The sequence below is a fragment of the Diabrotica virgifera genome, chromosome 1 (assembly GCF_917563875.1).
Source record: "Diabrotica virgifera virgifera chromosome 1, PGI_DIABVI_V3a".
In the NCBI taxonomy this organism is placed as follows: domain Eukaryota; kingdom Metazoa; phylum Arthropoda; class Insecta; order Coleoptera; family Chrysomelidae; genus Diabrotica; species Diabrotica virgifera.
This window is the reverse complement of record NC_065443.1, coordinates 81,814,929-81,833,279: the sequence shown is the minus strand read 5'-3', so window position 1 is coordinate 81,833,279 and position 18,351 is coordinate 81,814,929. Positions and strand designations below refer to the sequence as shown.

The 18,351-nt window shown below is 32.3% G+C and overlaps 1 protein-coding gene across 1 annotated transcript in view; it reads left to right on the top strand.

The window, feature by feature from the left end:
• LOC114327541 (nose resistant to fluoxetine protein 6-like) overlaps positions 1 to 18,351 on the top strand; it is a 97,793-nt gene that overhangs the window by 16,610 nt on the left and 62,832 nt on the right. The window contains exons 2-5 of the mRNA XM_050657342.1: positions 1,461 to 1,651; positions 10,138 to 10,370; positions 10,982 to 11,058; positions 15,857 to 16,062. Coding sequence (XP_050513299.1) covers positions 1,461 to 1,651; positions 10,138 to 10,370; positions 10,982 to 11,058; positions 15,857 to 16,062 — 707 coding nt within the window. The remainder of the gene's footprint in view (positions 1 to 1,460; positions 1,652 to 10,137; positions 10,371 to 10,981; positions 11,059 to 15,856; positions 16,063 to 18,351) is intronic.

Here is an 18,351-nt window from a genome sequence, read left to right as displayed (position 1 = left end):
TTAGAGGGTTAAGAATGGCCGATTTCGCAATTTTTCAATTTTTAATCGCTTATATGTCAAAAACTATCATTTTTAGAGAAAAGTCACTAAAGACTTTTTCTGTTTGGAATGATCCAAAAAACCTAAAAAAACTTTGTTCCATGCCAAAAAAATAATTTTAGGAAAAAAACAAAAAAAAAACGTTTAAAAAATTTTTGACCACCTTTTGGTCCTGGCAACATGCAAATTTGTTAAAAGGAGTCCTTTTTGAGTAAGATTGTGCAAAAAATCCGAATTAGAATATTTTTCCTAGCGGATGCGCAGTGGCTTTCTGGACTATATAGGATAAAAAGGTATAGATATATTATCTGTATAATAAGTAAGTACAGTTACAAGTTATAAACTAATAATTAATAATGCATATTATGCAATAATCGAATCCAAAGGGCCGGTACGGTTAACTAACCGGAGTTTAATCGACAAAATACCGGCCCTAAGAATAACAGACTTCATAAATGGAATTATAATTATTACCTATAATTATAATAATAATTAAAATTGCATTTATTAAGTCTGATATTCTTACGGTCGGTATTTTCTGTCCCGATAGACACCGGCCCTACCTAGCGTCACCAAATTAAAATTTGGTAACACTAATACGCGGTTTCAGAGCCATCTTCCCCGCAAAATTTTCAGAGACGATCCAGTCAAAGATCCTACTATCGTTGCCACTCACAGACGTGGTAAACGGCGCGGCGCACGGTAAGGGCACAGTATAATAAATATGGAACCTCTTTGTTCTAGTTGGCTATTTTACTGAATTAGGTAGATACTATTAACAAATATTTCTATTTTTAAAAAATATAAATGGAATTATTTCATAGTAGTCATAAAATATTTATTTACAAATTTTAACTGTTACCAATGGTAACAATGGTTACATGGACGCTTCGCCAGTGGTAGTTTTCACCCTTAAAAAACCAAAAGCGTACAACGGCTCAATATAGAAAATGAACTAGAGGGTGAAATGAGCCTAATCTCAAATTTTTGTACAAATCGATACTGGACGAAAAAATTGCGAGGTTTTGCCATTTTTTCAGTTTCATTTCCTCGACTATTTTATTATCGAACATAAACAGAATGAATAAAAAAACAAAATGTTAAGAAAGTCTAAGGCTACAATGGAGTTTCAACTTTTAGAAAAAACACAGTATGATTGATACACCCAGTGCCCAGTATATAATGATAAGTTACCTCTCTAGCAACAACATTATGACAGGCATGTTATTAAAGAATAAGGCTATAATATGTTAAAAACATCAGTCAAATCGGACAAGAGGTTTAGGAAGTTCGAGACATCAATAATGTCCCATTTTTAAGGTGGTGCGTTAATTTTGCTGCTTAGTGTATAATACCTTGCTTCTTCTGATATAAAGCACATCAACCTTTTATATTTTTATTTATTTTATTTATACTTTCAGTGGTAGATGCTTCAGCAAAAATACCAAGTGGTATATTAGCAGGAAATGTTCACTTCACAGGAAGTTTTGATCAGTGCCTAAATATAAATTTTGTTAAAAACGAGACTAACATACACGGACAGTACTGTACAGTAGTAATTACACCTAGCATTAGAACTACCTTAGATGAAGATTACTTTTCAATGGGAAAAGTAAGTATGTTTTTTCGTATAGCTGGGTTAAAATATTTCCAAATATAGAAGTGAGACCAACTAAAACTAAAAGTTCTATGTCGCCTCTCAATCACCAGTCTCCTTTGCGCTCTTTTAGCACATGTCTACATTTAGCTTTCTTCCATTTCATCGTCAATACCTTCTCTTCAACCTATTCATGGTCTACCTCTTTTACATCTTGCCTGTGGTGTCCATTTCAGTATTCTGCTTCTTCCGCTCTCTGAACGTAACCCTACCACTTTAGTAGTACATCAGTACCAGACTGTACCAGAAGTCCATTCCGTGGCTAGAAGTGTTTTTTCTGTTCTGATTTTTTAGTGGTCAAACTTCGGAACTATAAGTTATAATACTTTGTATACTGGTCTGGTGTCTTTTTTTGTTTTTCTTTGCGATATTTTTGTCCCGCAAAACCACATTCGTCATTTTTATGGGTTTTCTTCCTAACATAATTCTGTCTTTTAGTGGTTCATTTAAGTTTCATCATCTGTCAATTTCCTGTTATTATATTTCCTGTCAAATTAGTATCTACGTTATTTTCTGTTATGGGATACCCTTAATTTGACACTTTTACGTCTTTTTACAATACATGATTTGGGTTAGGAAGTAGCTAAGCCCACTTAGGTAATTCCTAAATATTTATAGACAAGCCGAAAACGGCGGGTTCGTTGGAAAAAATATTCCCATGAGATTTTTTTGCATAATAACATTCGTGAGACATCCAAGTATAAGGTTCAAGAAGTCGCCCACGCGAAAAGTGGTCCAAATTTTTTTGAACAATTTTTTTTTGTTCACATTGCAAAAATAAATATTTTCGGTTCGGACTAATTTTCATTGAATAGAATAGAATTTAAAAAAAATTAGTCCGGACCGAAAATATTGATTTTTGCAATTTGAACAAAAAAAATTGTTCAAAAAAATTTGGACCACTTTTCGTGTGGGCGACTTCTTGAATCTTATTCTAGGATGTCTCACGAATGTGATTATGTAAAAAAAATCATGGGAATATTTTTTCCAACGAACCCGCCGTTTTCGCCTTGTCTATTAGGTATCGTTGGTGAAATCGGGCATAATACTCAATATTCTTATACCTAAATAGACCAGACAATTTAGCACAAAATAATTCGATTTTTAAATAAAGCGCCTAGAGACTTGCAAAGTGCATAAAATGCACACAAAAGTGCATAAATATGTCAAAATAAGTGTATTAAGAGCACACAGTAGCGATCAACAGGTAGCAGCAAACGCGGTCCAAGATTGCGAAAGTTCTGCGAACTTTCAAAAGTAAGGCAACAGTGCGTCGGTAATTCAACACTGACAGTGACGTTTATACTATCAAAAACAATAATTTTTATACACATAGGCGCGAAATGTTGCCAAGTCAGTGACGTTCAATTTCTTGTTATAAAAAAATCGATTTTTAGTAGACCCAATGTGACACAAAATCTAGGCACGGGACAAAAAAGTTTATTTGAAGAAAGTGTATTTTTTGTCTTTCTTAATGGCGGTACAGGCTCCTTTTTTCAATAGTTAATTTAGTTATAGAGTAATTTCCACATACTAACATATTTCTGAAATTGGGCTGTGTACCGCCATTCTTTATTATATTACGAATATGTGTGCCAAATATCTCGACAAAATATTCAAAATTAGAGCCGCAATCTTGGAACGCGTTTGTTGCTACCTGTTGATCGCTACTGTTTGCTCTTAAGCGCCAGATTTTATTACATGGGTGGTTTTGGGGTTGCTGAAGACCATCGGAGCCCTTGGTGCCCAGGTTCTCTGCTGAGGAATGTTTTCTGAAGTTTCGAGGGTTTTCGGCACTGAATTGATGCAACTGATACCAGGGCCGCGTTTAGGTCAATTGCCGCCCTAGGCAATTCTCTAGTAGCCGCCCTTCAAACATGTACCATTCTTGCGAAAAAAAAATTCAAGCGGAATTTTTTATTTAGGGAGCGTTCAAGTATTATGTAACGCGATTTTTGAAGATTTTTGACCCCCTCCTCCCCTACGTAACGCAATTTTTGAAGATTTTTGACCCCCCCCCCCCAACCTGCGTTACGTAATACTTGAACGGTCCCTTAAATAAGAAATGTATTGTTTGGAAATGTATTAAAATGAGGAACATAGAATTTATAAAAAATAATATTTTACACAAGTGAGAAGAACAAAAATCACACTGATCACAGTATGGCATGAATTCACTTTTGACCGGTGAAAATAAACACATAATGTTTTACATAAAAATGAAAAATTATGATTATGTATAATTTGCAATTTGCACTAGTATAAGATAGGAATGTGTTGAGATAGCAGTAGCCGTTATTTTTTAACTGTTATTTCACTGAAGCTATTTCACACTGTTACATCATTTTCATAATAACTGAAATATTCAGGTAGCTGACTACTTTTTTAATTATTGTAGACCTTAAATAGGAAGAAAACCTACCCGTGTCCTGTCTAGAGTTCACGTCCGTTTTTTTAATTATTAACAATTTAATTTGTATGTAATTTCTACATGCATTACATATATGCAATTTTATTAGAAATGTATTAATTAATAAAGGGTCTACTTTGTTTAAACATTTCTTGAAAAAATTATTTTTTCCAAATACCTATTTTCTTAATCATATCATTATAGTATGTTATAACTAGATCCAAACCCAGACATCCAAAGTGAAAGTTATCCTCCAACACCAAATTGTTTTATATAGTCTAAATAATGTTCAGAAAAAAGTCACACCATTTTGAGCGTCGGGTTTGGGGGGAGAGAGGGAGAAATCGGTAAATTCGTAGTTTTTTTAAGTTTTTCGTCAATATTTCTAAAACTATGCGGTTTAGCATGAACAACTTTCTATATAAAAATGTTCTACATTAAATTTGAAACAAAAAAGGTCCTCTGCATAATCCGTCTAAAATGAACGGTTCCAAAGTTATGGAGGTAGTATAGTATAATTGGTCCAAAAAAGGCCTAACTCAGACATTAAAAGTAAAAGTTTTCCTCCAACACCAAATTGTTCTATATGGTCCAGATATTATTCAGTAAAAAGTAACACCATTTTGAGCGTCCGGTTTGGGGGGTAAATAGGGGAGAAATCGGTAAATTAGTAGTTTTTTTTGTATGTTTTTCGTCAATATTTCTAAAAATATGCTTTAATGTTCTATACAAAAATGTTCTACATTAAATTTAAACAAAACAGGTCGTATACATAATTGTTATAAAATCAACGATTCCACAGTTACGGAGGGTGAAAGTGGAGGTTTTCGATACTTTTTATATTTTTTGAGCAATTTATAATATTTTTACTGATTGAAAGAAATTTTCTTTAACAGGATTTGCTATTTCAGTTGCCGATGGTATGTTAGTGATACGCCCTTGAAGAAACGTCAACCTCACCACCCAAAATCATCTTCAATTGCCCAATAAATATAAAAAGTATCGAAAACCTCCACATTTCACCCTCCGTAACTCTGTAACCGTTGATTTTATAACAGTTAAGGATAGGACCATTTTTGTTTTAAATTTTATGTAGAACGTTTTTGTATATAACATTGTTTACGCTTAAACATAGTTTTAGAAATACTGACGAAAAACGTAAAGAAATAACTAATTTACCGACTTCTCCCCCATCTCCCCCCCAAACCGGACGCTCAAAATGGTGTAACTTTTTTTCTGAACAATATGTGGATCATATAGAACAATTTGCTGTTGGAGGAAAACTTTTACTTTGGATGTCTAGGTTAGGCCTTTTTTGGACCAATTATACTCTATTTATTCATTAAAATATACCTTAACTTTTTCTATGATTAATAATGATAGTATCATTACAAAAAATGGATTTTTGAGAAAATATTATTTTTTTGAAAAATTGTTTAAAAAATTAGACTGTTTATTAATTAATAAATGTCTAGACAAATTGCATATTTGTAATTTACACAAAAGTACATACAGATTAAAAGAAGAAATATCAAAATTCATTGAGTAGATCCCAAGACATAGAAAATGGTAGTAGTTTTAAGTTGCTTTTTTATTTTTTGAACTCGTGCATTTTTCTTCTCCCGTCAGGTAGCTGACAACTGTTTTAATTGTTGACATATAGGATGAAAACCTACATGTTTCCTGCCCAGAGTTCGCGTTCGTTTTTTAATTATTAACAATTTAGTGCAATCAACGCAGAAGCTCCCCCTTCACTTACTATGACTAATCATCATTTGAACTACATTTTTAAAAATTCGAGTAAAATATCTTTCCGAATATCTATGTAAGAGATGTTTTCTACGGACAAAATTTTTAAAGTTATTGTAAATGTTTATAAACTAGTATTTTTTACTATATTAGATAATTTTTTATCTTTTCTTTATACATTTTGATAGGATCACTTTTCTACTTTCATTTGGCATACGCAGAATTGTCCTATCTTCATTATTTTCTGTCATTTGTTATTGCAAAACAAAGGTCTCTGGGATAAACAAATAGAATACCTAACTTTTAAACTAATTAATGGATCGGTCTCAAATTTTGGGAGTTTGTTATGTACCCCAATATCCAACTTTGAGTAAAGCGAAACACTACAGTTCTAAGTTAGTTTTAGGAAAAGTTATTAATAAATAACGATTTTCAGTTATTTTGCAGTTTAGGTACGAAGCAACAAATTAACTTTTTGACTTTCAAAAATCGTCATTTTGAAGGGTTTATAATGTTCTAAAAAAATAAATTTTGTAATTTTATGTCAACTATTTAGCTTTTTAATTGAGTGCAAAAAATGGAAAAAATCGCGTTGATTGCACCAAATTGTTAATAATTAAAAAACACGAACTTTAGGCAGGAAACATGAAGGTTTTCATCCTATAGGTCAAGTCAACAATAACTAAAAAAGTAGTCAGCTACCTTGATATTAATTTCATTGTCCCGAACATGGTCTATTTCTTGCTTATTTCCCTGGCTGGAGAATTATATCAGTGCGACGACACGAATGTTATCTCCTTGTAATAATACAGTTTGAAAATCCGAACTCTAACTCGATTTCCTACTGGTAATCTTTAGTTTCTGCAATATGTGCAATATTTATGTGTTCAGTCAATTCACCGTCTTTGCGGAGCTTCTGGCGGCCCAATAATCACTAAATTTATGACTTCCGTTCTTTTTGGATGAATAGTGTTAGGTTTAAGATAACAGAATGCTATGTTTGTTTTATTTTTTATATGAATGCAATTTCTTTTATTTAGAAACGAATGCCCACTTCTATTTCATTCATGGATGAATGATGAATATACATATTTGTTATTCGATTTTAATTTTTAAATACAAATATTTTTTTGTACAGTATTTTGTCGCCCCAGGGCGTCATTTGATAGGGTTAGGGGAGGCAGTTGCCCCCTCCCCTGAAACTGAAAATGACTGAAATTTACAAAAAATACTTTCAGTTTTCATCATTACATCACATAATATAATGTATTGTATATTATATAATGCTTGCCCCCCAATCAAAATTTCAAGCTCCTGTGCCGCCCTCTCACAATTTGCCGCCCTAGGCAGCTGCCTATATTGCCTAATGGATAAAGCCCTGACTGATACACTGAATGGTGTTCGGGGTCGCTGAACAGGAATACGCCATCAGAACCGACCCCGGTGCACCTGGTTCTCAAAAACCTTCTAACTCCAGAAGATAACATGCTTTAGCAGTGACCCTCGGCACCAGGTGCTTCGGGGGTCGGTTCTGATGGCGTATCGTATCCAGTGACCCCAAAAATCTCCCGAGTAACCAAATCTGGCCCTTAATATACTTATTTCGATATGTTTATGTACTTTTGAATGCACTTTAAAATGCCATTATGCACTTCCACTTATTTTTTCTATAGTAGACTTTTTTCCTGACATCATCCTGAACACAATGCAAAAAGTTGCAAGTCTCTATATTAAAATCGCAATAAAGGTGCACTAGAAATAAACAAACCAAGACACCTTGAATGTTAAGAGGAGCACTCCCAAATCATGATTGTAAATCATGGTTCGGATGGTGTATTTAAAATCTATTTTTCCGGTGGTTTTAGTGCTAAATGGCCTGGTCTAAAAGCATTAATTCAATCGCAGATTAGATGTCGATTTTCTAAGTTTCAGCAACCACTCGCACCTATTTGGACAATAAATTTGAAAAATACAAAGAGTTTCACATTATTGAAGATTTGCATAATTTTAAAACTAATGCATTGCAAATAAAACTAATGCATTGGCATCATTTTAAAACTGTAATAAACAAACTATAACAAAAACAACAATGGATGAAGGATAATGAAGGATCCTCGAAGATACAGCAACATACAGAAAGAAACAAAAGAAAAAGTACGAACAGAAAAATAAGCGTGTACAGTACAGTACTGAATAAATTGTACAAAAGCAATCCTTCAGTACACTTCATTTACCAAACCTAAAACAATGTTATACTTTGAGACTTTTATTCCAGTGAAAACAATAATCGAGTCCCTATCTGTATAAGGCCTTCGAAATAACGTGATCGAATAGGCAATTATTATTCATTACCTATCTTATCTACCGATGGTTGCGACTTTCAACTAATTAAGCCTTTTAAAACAACTAAGTGAATTTGTCATAAATACAAATAATGCGCCATTTAAGGCTATGGGTACATAATTCTCAAATATTTTACGGCTGTCCCTACTTTTTCTGTCTTTACTTGTCAAATTACGTGTAGTAAAATTCACACTGGTATGGATATGTAAACATTACTAGAATGTCATTCTACTTGGCAATGTCATAATTAACTTAAACAGATGGCTTTCGAATGTTCTTGGATAACTGTAATACTTGGATCACAGAATATATCTTGATGTATTCTCTGCTTGGATCTTCCACAAATAATACACAATACATAATTTTTTATTAAGTTCACGTCTTAAATCAATTATTTATCAAATACACTATATATCAATATTATTTAATCAACAACTCAAAATATTCCCGATGCCATGTCAAATATTTAAAATTGTCACTGATTGTCACTGTCTAACTGACAATGTGCTGACAATATTCTATTCGACTGAGTGCGTTGTAAGACAAAGATAGATTTGGAAAATATTACCACATACATTGTGTTCATTTTTTCGAATCCTGAAAAAAATAATAAATATTTTTGAAAAATTTAAACGCAGAATGAAAGAATTAATTATTACCGAGGGCCGAAAGTCTCATAGAATAAATAAAAAGATTATTTTTAATGAGATATTTGAAATTAAAAATCACACTAAATTTTCTCTTAGTTTTTCACCCCTGTAACTTATTAAAATAAACATTACAGAAGTTCTCAGGGACTTTCGGCCCTCGCTAATAACATTATCTTTCATTTTGCGTTTAAAATTTTCAAAAATACTTATTAGTTTTCTCAGGATTCGAAAAAAATTAATCTCCATTTGAATAGTATTGCAGCCGAAAATACGTACCGATCCTCTTAACCAAAACATGTCCTAGTCCAGGCTGTATCGTCGCCCCCGTTAGGTAAATTATTCTGATTCGATTTTTTTGCACAAACTTACTCAAAAAGAGGTTCTTGTAACAAATCCGCAGGGTGCCGGAAGGTGCCGCGGTCGGAAAATTGTATAAACATTTTTTTTAAACAAATTGACAAAAATAATTTTTTCACTTCGATTTTTTTTATATCACTTGGGTCATTCTGAGCAAAAAAGGTCTCTTGTGATTTTTCTCCAAAATTGATTGTTGTCGAGTTACACGCGATTTAAAATTTGAAAAACGCGAAAATAGCCATTTTCAAGACTTAATAACTCGGATAAAAATTATTATTATGAAAGTCAGGAAGTGACGAAATCAAAGTTTAAAGTCCCCGCTACAAGATCCTGAAGAAATTTGTGTCATTATTGTATTACTAACCGGTTATCTTTAATTATGAACAATGAGCGCTAAGCTCGTATTGGGCGGCCGTCAATGGTAAGTGCGAAAGAGATACACCATTCCGGTCTTCCAATGGTGCATCTTACTCGCACTCAGGCCGCCTCAATACGCTGTTAGCGCTCATTGTTAATAATTAAAAATAAAAGCTAGTAATAAAATAATGACAAAAACTTTAATTTGGTGACTTCTGACTTCCATATTAATAATTTTTAACCGAGTTATTAAGCTTTGAAAATGGTTATTTTTGCATTTTTCAAATTTTAAATCGCGTATAACTAGACAACAATCAATTTTAGAGAAAAATCACAAGAGACCTTTTTTGCTCCGAATAACTCGAATGATTGAATGACTGAAATGATAAAAAAAATTGTTCGAAGTGAAAAAATTATTTTTGTGAATTTTGTCCGGCACCCTGTGGAGTTGTTATAAGGATCTCTTTTTGAGTAAGTTTGTGCAAAAAAATTGAATCGGAATAATTTATCTAACAGGGGCGACTATATAGCCTGGAATATAAACAAAGCATAATTTAAACGCTTTATTTTTGCAGATTAAAAACTTTTTAGGCATAAAAACATCTGAAAATACGGAGGAGTTTCTAAAATTTATAAAAATGACTTATGGAATATGCATTCCTCGTACATGTTCCATTAACAATCTTCAATCTATATGGAACTATATTGAGAACACTTTCTATACACCGATTCGAGTAAATTTTTATGATACGATGTGTACCACTAAGTTTAAAAAAGTTTATCCCCTTTTCACAGATTTTTATGTTGGGTAAGTATCGTTTTTATTATTAGATACTACGTAAGTAAATAGAAATAAGATTTAGTCTTAGGACCCATAATTCTATTAAAAAAATTAGAAGTAAAAGTGTATATTATTGTAATAAACTGATAAGAAGAATAAAAGAAGCACAAACGAGATGGTTTTTAGGGGTGGCTGAACCCTTAAATCACTTTTGGAAGCATCGGTGTATAATACTTGATCAAAGTGATTATTGTGTATAACTTCAAAAAATGCTTTTGCCATGAGTTCTTTAGATATTTAGAGTTACAGAAAAATTAATAGTAAAAAAAATATTTAAGTAAAAACTAAATAACTTGTCTAAATATTCTTCCCCTCTAAAAACGAATGTTTTTTATAAAAAGAAGAAGAAAATAAAATAAAACCGACGAAGTAAAAAAAATAACAAATAGGAAGTGAACATACTATGGGCACCAGATGTTGTAGGATGTCACCTGAAGCAACGCCTACAACACCGTCAGTGCCGTCAGTATAACTATATGGTATATTATAATATAACAGTTAATAGTATATAAAAAGTAACACTACAATCTTTAAAATGTGTCTATTGTATATGCAGCTTCATTTATTTTATTTTTCAGGCTTGCTTTTTTGGCATATTTCGGTGTAATATTATTGAGCACTTGGTATGATATATGCATTCATCAACCTACACAAGGTACTGTACTGTTTATTTTAATGTATTTGAAGTCTTCTAACACTAACACAAAAACACGATTAATTGGTAACATTTTTTTATTTAGTCGTACAAATTTATGTTTAGACTAACTCTAAAAATCTAAATTCCTCTTTATACAGTGATGAGCGCGCCAATAACCGTCAAAATAACACAAAGGATGGAAAACATAATACATTGTGAAGTAAAAAGAGATTCAACTAGTAAAGGTGGAACCGAAGGTTATCGATATAAACGTATAGATTAACTTTACATTACATAGTTTCCCACCTTTAGACGTATCGGAGGAGTATGACAAATGTCATTGTGACAAAAGAATTTTATAAAATACTCCTGTCACAGACGTCTAAAGGTGGGAAACTATGTAATGTAATGTTAATTTATACGTTTATATCGGTAATTTCCACCTCTACTAGTTTCATCTCTTTTTATTTATTTCACAATGTATTATGGAGGAACCAGCATGGTATTTATGAGAGTAAAAGAAATTAACTGAAGGTCAGTATTAGCTGATAACGAAGCAGAAATTCCTATTCAGACTGGCAAACTTTGAACGTTTTACAATTACAAAAAATTAATGACTTGATAAATAATTTTGCTTCGGATTAAAATATCTAGAAAGAATGACTACTGGAAATAATTAAACGATTTAAAATGAAAATGACAATAATATTTTCTCAATAAATACTATTCGAGATACTGGAAATAACTTTTTTCTACGAGCGTGAAAAAAAGTCTACTTTTCCTCACGCGTTTTAGTTTGGAAAGTTTTACTTTTCCGCACTAAATACTGAATTTACATACATACAGGGTGAGTCATGAGGAACTGTACATACTCCTACCTCGTATAGAGGCTCCTATGGGGAATAAGAAATGACCATTAAAAAGTGTCTGTTCCCATTGTTTAATAATATACAGGGCGAGTTTCGCATTTTGACAGAAATTTGTATTTGTCATAATTTTTGAACGGTCAGATCGATGTGTCTCTTATTTTGGCCAATCGTTACACTATTACCACCTAATCAACTAATTTATTCAAACTAGAAAAAAATCAGGTCCGGCTTTAAAAAAATTAGTTCGTTTGGGTCTTAGAAAAAATTTCACCCTGTACACGCTTTTTGAAAACTCTAATATGAATTTTACAAATTAGACAAATAGGCAATTAAAATGGCATATTTATTTTTTTCCGCACACGATTACTTAATTTTTTATAAAAAAATCAAATTTCACTATGAATTAAAAGTTTGGTAAAGTGAACCATGTATTTAAAAAAAAAATAACTTTTATTACAAAAATTAATTTTTTTTGCACAAATAAGTAATTTATGTTACCATCCAATCAACAGATTTATTCAAACTAGAGAAAAATCAGGTCCGGATTTAAAAAATTAGTTCGTTTTGGTCTTGGAAAAAATTTCACCCTGTATACGCTTTTTGAAAACTCTAATATGAATTTTACAAATAAGACAAATAGGCAATTAAAATGGCATATTTATTTTTTTCCCCACACGATTAGAGAACGTCGAGAATAGATGGGGGTAGTTCTTCGTCACTTGATGCCATCTAAATCACTGAATTTACTACACTCAACACTAACTTAGTGGGATCCCAAAGTCTATCATTGCATTATACAGGGTGTAACAAAAATACAGGTCATAAATTAAATCACATATTCTGGGACCAAAAATAGTTCGAATGAACCTAACTTACCTTAGTACAAATATGCACATAAAAAAAGTTACAGCCCTTTGAAGTTACAAAATGAAAATCGATTTTTTCGAATATATCGAAAACTATTGGAGATTTTTTATTGAAAATGGACATGTGGCATTCTTAGGGCAGGAATATCTTAAAGAAAATTATAGTGAAATTTGTGCATCCCCAAAAAAATTTTATGGGGATTTTGTTCCCTTAAACCCCCCCCAAACTTTTGTGTACGTCTTAATTAAATTATTATTGTGGTACCATTAGTTAAATTCAATGTTACTAAAACTTTTTTGCCTCTTAGTATTTTTCGATAAGGCAGTTTTTATCGAGTTGAGGCTTATTTTTCAATATGTTTACATAAAAATTTTTTGGGAGTTTTGTTCTTTTAAACCCCCCAAATGTTTGTGCACGTTCCAATTAAAATATTACTGCGGTACCATTAGTTAAACACAGTGTTTTTAAAACTTTTTTGCCTCTTTGTATTTTTTCGAAAAGGCACCTTTTATCGAGATGTGACTTCTTTTTTAATATAGTTCAAAATATCCCTAAAAATGTAAATCATAAATAAATGTTCATATTATTACCAAGTCTCCATAATCGTACTTAACCATATACAAATATGTGGTGGATTTGACAAATATTCGAAATATCTCGATAAAAAATGACTTTTCGAAAAAGTACTAAGAGCCACAAAAGTTTTAAAAACATTGTGTTTAACTAATGGTACTACAATAATAATTTAATTGGAACGTACACAAAAGTTTGGGGGGTTTAAAGGAACAAAACCCCCATAAAATTTTTATGGGGTGTCCAAATTTCACTATAATTTTTTTTTAATATGCTACTGCCATAAGAATGCCACATGTCCATTTTCAATAAAAAATCTCCAATAGTTTTCGATACATTCGAAAAAATCGATTTTCATTTTGTAACTTAAAAAGGCTGTAACTTTTTTTATGTTCACATTTGTACTAAGGTAAGTTATGTTCAATCGAATTATTTTTGGTCCCAGAATATGTGATTAAATTTATGACCTGTATTTTTGTTACACCCTGTATAATGCTGTTCTTTTATCATTGTCATAGGCTGCTTTGAAGTCGACGAAGAGATGTTGTGTATCTATGATATATTCTGGTGACTTTTCTAGAATCTGCCTGTGCTTGAATTTGATGTATAGTTGACTTTCCAGTAGTAAATCCGCATTAATATTGACCAAAAATCATTTGTAAAATGTTTAAGTCTTTCAAACAATACATTGCCGAATGTTTTGTAAGCAGATACTAACAGAGTAATGCCTCTGTAGTTCTTACAATACTAACCTAACCCTGCTAATCACCCTCCACATTTTATCCGGGCTTAGGACCAACTATGATAACCGCCAAGCTACTTGATCCACCCCGCAATAATTACCCTAGGCAGTGTTCCGGCAAGATTTAACTGCCAAAATTAAAATATTATGGACACGTCATAAGGCCAGACTTAGAATGGAGAGACTCCTCCTATAAGAGAATGTAGAGGGCCAACGATTAAGAGGAAGATTTTGAACAAGATGGATTGATCAGATTACAGGGAGTTGCGAAAGACTTTTGCACGATGTACATAATATAAATGTCGGAGACAGAAATCTATGGACACCCACCATATACGATATCAGGTGGACCACTACACTGCTTTCGGGGAGATGAAGACTGAAGAGGTAGAGAGATTATGTTTGTGTTTATACATTGCAGCCTGCTTAACAATTTAACAAATTTTAGTTTCTATAACGTGCGGTTGTCGTCTTATCAAAGCTTTGTAGCAAAGAATATTTGTGAACATCCTATGATTGTTGTATTACGTTCAGTGGCGTAACAAACTCCGTCGGGGCCCTCCCGCAGAATTGGAAATGGGGCCCCCTTTAAAAAATTACTAAATGCGACTAGTGTAACAAAAACTTATATAGCCCAGAAAATGTACGTGAAATACGGCGATACCGTGTAATTTTCAGTGTCACCACCGAAGTGGCCAAGTCAATACTTTTCGAGTTATTTAGGAGTGAAAATGTTTATTTAAAAAAAAACACATTTGCAGGCGGTTTTTCGCAAATAACTCAAAAAGTAAGTGCCTATGTATTTGATCGAAAAAAATATTCTCAGCAAAAGTGTAGCTTATAAAAAAAAAAAAAATGAAAAAATGAAGTCTATCGACCCAGTAAAAGCAAAGTTGTAGTTTATGAAAAATTGTTCTTATTCGTCAAATTCCAAATCGAATATTTAACATAAAATAACCAAAAAATGAAGTATTTTTCGGAGAAAGCTCATTAAAACTTTTTTAAAGTGTTTAAAAAAAACTTTATTTTTTATAAAAGTTTCTAGCATCAAAACTAAGCGAGCTGTGCTCAAAATACAGTTAAAACCTTTTTTTGGTTGAAAAAAATTGTGAAAATCTCTCTCTATTTAGCACCCCAAATGAAACTAATCATTACCGCTTTACAAATTACTTAACTTTTTTTTATATGACTAGTAAGTTTCACCGGTTCAAAGTGCTATTTTTGAAAGGGCTTGAACGAGTCAGTAATCGCGATTGTATGCAAATTTTGAACAGCCACATCTTAACCAATTTTTGTCTTACAGAAGAACAAAATAAAACACAAAATATTTACAATAGCAAAACCTACATTTCTTTACTGTTTGAGTTTTTTCGTATCACTAATACTTTTAATCCCTTTTAACGACAAAAGTCCAACTTTAAAGTTGAAGTTTAAGTAGAACCTAAATCCAAATTGTCACGCAAATCCGTCGTGGCGCTGATAATTACACTCCAAAACGGTCATTTACTGGGTTACTACTGCTACTAGTGTATTCATGCACTGTTTATGGCAACTTACATTTTTCATCTATGCGTAAAATAATATAAAAATAACACATTTTTACATATATTAGAAGACAAGATGGGGCCCCTGACATATTGGGGCCCTCCCGCAAGCTTCATGCTGCGGGGGCCTCTGTTACGCCCCTGATTACGTTTTATACAAGTATGTAGGTACTATGTTATATTTTTAACGTTTAAATAAGACTCATTTCATATTATTTCAGGTGACGAGGACAATCTTTTGGTCTCATTTTCATTAAACTCGAATATTAAAAAAATTTGGAGAGTTAGAGATGTTAAAAAAGAAGATGCTTATTTGGAATCTATATGTGGAATAAAAGTAATTACTATGTTATGGGTTTGTCTGGGACATAGAGTATTCCTAAACTTCGTTTCTGGAGTTTCAAATTTATTGCAAATGCACTCAGAAGTTAGTATTCAAATTATGCTTGAGATAATCTTTATTTAAAAACTAGCTGACTCGGTGAACTTCGTTGCACCTTATGTACCTTATGGAATTAGATAATGTGTCATAATTCAATAACTAAAAATTAACACAACCAAAAAAATATTCAAAAATATTACGTATGAAAAAAGTTGAATCTTCCATGTGCAAAACCTGTAGACAATGAGCCGGGATGGTAAAATTTGCTAGGCATTTTGGGCAGCATAAGAGTCTATAACTTGAATAGTAGAAAACATTATGCCGTAGAAAGTATTATGCCGTCACTTTTTAGTGGCACATGCATCGACGCACTGTGGTTCCAAATGTCAAAAACGTGGTCATGAACCTTTAAAAGCGTATATGGTTCATACACTTCGGATTTACCTTCGTACTAAGGGTTTTTGGCATCGCTGATTATGAATCTGACATTTCTTTTAAACAAAATGGCGGATCCAAAATGGAGGAAAATATTTAAAATATCAATGAAAACGCAATATTTTTAAAAAATTCAGTAATTTAAGGTCGCTTATTACAAATCTGACATTTTTTTTGAAAATAAATGACGGATCCAATATGGCGTAAATAAATTCAAAATTTTTATATTAACGCATATTTTTTTGAAATGTTATATTATAAGAAACCCTTAAAATTGCTGATTACGCATACATTTTCGGTTTGAAGTACAACGTTCAGAACCTTTTACTTATGTACAACCGCCAATACATATTCCTGTTATGTAGAACCGTTACAGAATTATATACTTTTTGAATATATCTGTACAAAATTTTGATTATTTTAACTATACATACATATTTTTACTGTTTATTTATTAACAAATTTTATGCACTCATTGTTAATCAGTCTTAAGTCAACTTACATCTTACATACTTCATAAAAATCGGTTAAGTCGTTTCGGAGGAGTATGGCAACAAACACTGCGACCGGAGATTTTATATATTTATATAATATGGTAAATATTTAAATGGCTATTAATAAATAACGGTTGAAGTTAAAAAAGTGAAAATTTAGGATTGTATGTATCTTTTGGTTCTACATCATATAAAATTAAAAAAGAAAAGGTTGTCCAAAAAAATTAAAAATAATTATGGGTGGGGGTGCAAGCCCCCTTTTTACTTAGTTTGGTCGTACCAACTCAGAAACCTTCCCGGGTTCATGTACAACAACTTTGATTAAGGTCATCATATGATGAAATGCATAGTTTGCGAGTCTATAAGGTCTATACATACAAACATTCATTTTTATTTATATAGATTTGTGTATTGTGCAATATAAATACGAGGGTCATTTGTCAAAAAAGGTTCCCTATGTCGCTGAGAAAGAGTGCGACGTATTGGGAGAAATATGGCAATACTGCCTTACACATAAACTCTCCCTCTCTCTTACCTCATGACTTTCACCTCGCTGCATTGCTCAGTGTCGGTCTAGCAGTCTTCGAAGATGGAGCTCCCGGTAGTTGTTACCGCAAATTTGAAATTCATGCTGTGATACGTTTTTTAAATTCAAAATGGATTTCATCTATTGACATTCATTGTCAGTTAATCGAGGTTTATGGTAGGGATGGCGGTTTTTTACAAAACACCGTTTTCGGTTATACCGGTTTTTTTACTTACGGTTTAACCTGGCGGTTATAACCGATAAAAAAAACCGGTTATTCTAAAAACCGGTGTTCGGTTTTTTTAATCAATTGTCAGTAACCATTAGGTTACAAAGTTACGTTTACATTGCACATTAGTTTATTAAGATACTTCATTCGAATCGGTATCAATATTATCTATATCAATACTATTAAAAGAACATATCAATATCATATATAAAAAGTTCAGTATGACTTTTAGCAGGGCTTATCTGGATTCATTTTTCATAATGTGTCTGAACTATTGTAGCTTTCGAGATTTGATTGTGGTCTCGGTTATTCTTAATTTTTCTTAGGACCTCCTCCTTTATGATTTGTCAGTCCACGAGATCTTAAGTATTTTGCAATCAAGCAACATCTCAAATGCTTTAAATGTTTTGCACATATCTTCGTTCAAGATCAACGATTCAACACCGTAAAAAGGACAGAAAAGACGTAAAAATCGTCTCATTCTTTTATATCGAGAGCGAGATTGTGGCTCTTGAAGAAGGCCCTCATCCGTTTGAAGGTGGATTTACCTTCTCCGATGAGAGCTCTTATATCCTGGATTCTGGTTGTTTATCCATTCTTCATTCGTTATGGTACCGTCATAGTTGTAGTTTATCACCCTTACTACTTGG